At 58.5% G+C, this 3,269-nt stretch overlaps 1 protein-coding gene across 1 annotated transcript; it reads left to right on the forward strand.

The window, feature by feature from the left end:
- The first annotated feature begins 312 nt into the window (after window positions 1–312).
- Window positions 313–2,123, forward strand: FZD2 (frizzled class receptor 2). The gene has a single exon (XM_090290743.1). The coding sequence runs from the start codon at window positions 314–316 to the stop codon at window positions 2,009–2,011; it is 1,698 nt and encodes a 565-aa protein (XP_090146869.1). The 5' UTR covers window position 313; the 3' UTR covers window positions 2,012–2,123.
- Window positions 2,124–3,269: the final 1,146 nt, after the last annotated feature.

Below are 3,269 nucleotides of genomic sequence, written 5' to 3' on the forward strand. Positions count from 1 at the left end.
AGGGCTGGAGGAAGGCACAAAGGAGTCGCTGGGCGGAGAAGGGAGGGGAGAGGCGAGAGGAGGAGGAAGAAGAGAGAGAGCAAGCAGCGCTCGGTGTCTCCGGCTGCTCAGTCGGATTGAGGCGAGCTAGCGGGCAGGCGCGCCGCCCCCTCCGCCGCCCGGCCTCCCCAACTCTGCGGCCGCGAGCAAAGTTTGCAAAGAGGCTCGGGTGGCGGTAGCCGCGGTGAGGCGGCGGCGGGGAAGGCGCGCGGTCTCCGGACTGGGGGCGGGGGCGGGGGGCCGCCCCGGAGCCGGGTGGGGGGCGGCGGCCAGCATGCGGCCCCGCAGCGCCCTGCCCCGCCTGCTGCTGCCGCTGCTGCTGCTGCCCGCCGCGGGGCCGGCCCAGTTCCACGGAGAGAAGGGTATCTCCATTCCGGACCACGGCTTCTGCCAGCCCATCTCCATCCCGCTGTGCACGGACATAGCCTACAACCAGACCATTATGCCCAACCTTCTGGGCCATACGAACCAGGAGGACGCGGGCCTGGAAGTGCATCAGTTTTACCCGTTGGTGAAAGTTCAGTGCTCGCCCGAACTGCGCTTCTTCCTGTGCTCCATGTACGCACCCGTGTGCACTGTGCTGGAGCAGGCCATCCCGCCATGCCGCTCCATTTGTGAGCGCGCACGTCAGGGCTGCGAGGCACTCATGAACAAGTTCGGTTTCCAGTGGCCCGAACGTCTGCGCTGCGAGCACTTCCCGCGTCACGGCGCGGAGCAGATCTGCGTGGGCCAGAACCACTCGGAGGACGGTGCGCCCGCGCTACTCACCACTGCGCCGCCACCCGGCCTGCAGCCCGGGGCTGGGGGTACCCCAGGCGGCCCGGGCGGCGGAGGCTCGCCCCCGCGCTACGCCACGCTGGAACACCCGTTTCACTGTCCGCGCGTGCTCAAGGTGCCGTCCTATCTCAGTTACAAGTTCCTGGGCGAGCGCGATTGTGCGGCGCCCTGCGAGCCGGCGCGGCCCGACGGCTCCATGTTCTTCTCGCAGGAGGAGACGCGTTTCGCGCGCCTCTGGATTCTCACCTGGTCGGTGCTGTGCTGCGCCTCTACTTTCTTCACTGTTACTACCTACCTGGTGGACATGCAGCGCTTCCGCTACCCCGAGCGGCCCATCATCTTTCTGTCCGGCTGCTACACTATGGTGTCAGTTGCTTATATCGCGGGCTTCGTGCTCCAGGAGCGTGTGGTGTGCAACGAGCGCTTCTCTGAGGACGGCTACCGCACGGTGGTTCAGGGCACCAAGAAGGAGGGCTGCACCATCCTCTTCATGATGCTCTACTTCTTCAGCATGGCCAGTTCCATCTGGTGGGTCATCCTGTCGCTCACCTGGTTCCTGGCGGCCGGCATGAAGTGGGGCCACGAGGCCATCGAGGCCAACTCGCAGTACTTTCACCTGGCGGCATGGGCCGTGCCGGCGGTCAAGACAATCACTATCCTGGCCATGGGCCAGATTGACGGCGACCTGCTGAGCGGCGTGTGCTTTGTGGGCCTCAATAGCCTGGACCCGCTGCGGGGCTTTGTGCTGGCGCCGCTCTTCGTGTACCTGTTCATTGGCACGTCCTTCCTCCTGGCGGGTTTCGTGTCGCTCTTCCGCATCCGTACCATCATGAAGCACGACGGCACCAAGACCGAGAAGCTGGAGCGGCTCATGGTGCGCATCGGCGTCTTCTCCGTGCTGTACACGGTGCCCGCCACCATCGTCATCGCCTGCTACTTCTACGAGCAGGCCTTCCGAGAGCACTGGGAGCGCTCGTGGGTGAGCCAGCACTGCAAGAGCCTGGCCATCCCGTGCCCAGCTCACTACACGCCGCGCATGTCCCCCGACTTCACCGTCTACATGATCAAATACCTCATGACGCTCATCGTGGGCATTACGTCGGGCTTCTGGATCTGGTCCGGCAAGACGCTGCACTCGTGGAGGAAGTTCTACACGCGTCTCACCAACAGCCGGCACGGCGAGACCACCGTGTGAGCGGGTGTCCCCAGGCCGGGGCCACTCGGCGCTTTCCTCCGCCCCGGGTGGGGGTGGGGGGCTCCTACAGACTCCTTATTTTATTTTTTTAAATAAAGAACAATCGAAACCATTTCTTTTTTAGGTCGCTTTTTAAAGATAACTCTGCCCAACACCCCCACCGGGTTGGTAATTAAAACTGTAAATAGTCTTTGTAAATTTAATTATATATTTTCTATTTGAAAAAAAAGAAAAAAACAGCGACGGGCGCCAGGGCTGAGGACCGGAGGAGGGTGAGTTGAGGGGGTTCTGGCCTTTCTTCAGCGCCCTTTCAAACACCAACCCCCACTTCGATTAGGAGTTTTTGGTGATTTGGCAGGGCTGAACCTGCTGGAAGAGGTGTTGGCTGGTTTGTTACATTTAACTTCTAAGGCCAAATTGGTGAGTCTTCTCTCTGACGCTGGACCTGGGGAAGCTGGTGAATATTTTTGAACAAGACTTCGATTCTTCTTGTTTTATTTCCCTTCTCCCCTTTCTCTCTACACTTGTCTTGTCTCTTTCACTTGATCTTTGCTAGAACCTTCCCAACGGAGGTGAAGACCTGGGGTGGGGGGTGAGCGGAACTAAACCAACGGGAGGGGTGGTGAGGAGAGGCCATAGAGCCAGTGTGGAATGGCCTCCACCCCGCTGGCCCACTCCCCTCAGGCAGGAAGACCTTTCTCCTTAGCTTTTATTCTTTTTAACTTGCTGCCCCAAGCGCTTGGAGTGGGACGAAAGTGCTTTGTGAAGAGTGTTTTGAGACTAACCCCTTTTCCGCCTACCCACACTACCTTGAGTGCCGATCCTTACCCGTTACATTTTTAGGGGGAGTATTATTAGCTTGCAAATGTTGGGGTTTGGTGATGCTCTTGCATCCTTTCCCTAATTTCTCCACTCCCAGACCGCACCCCAATCCCACTCCCTCAACGGAGTATCTTCTCTGGCATTCAGGGTAGCAGTTTGTGGGGTGGTTTGTGTGTTAGGAGTGGGTTTTTGTTGTTGTTTAGGGCTATTTTTTTCAAAAAGCAATAAAAAAATGGGTTGGGTTGGAGGGAGGGGACAAATGGGTTGGTGGGATTTTTAGTTTTCCTTTGACAAAAGACTGGTTTATTTTCAAACTTGTCCAGAAAGGGGGGGTGGGGAAAGGTGGGTATCTTTGCTTTGGAAGAAGGCTTTGCGCAGGCTCTTTGTGACTGTGGGGGTGGGGTTGAGTGTTTACATGACATTCTATATCACAAGA

This window comes from Furipterus horrens, unplaced genomic scaffold, assembly GCF_987537825.1.
Source record: "Furipterus horrens unplaced genomic scaffold, mFurHor1.1.pri manual_scaffold_11, whole genome shotgun sequence".
NCBI lineage: Eukaryota > Metazoa > Chordata > Mammalia > Chiroptera > Furipteridae > Furipterus > Furipterus horrens.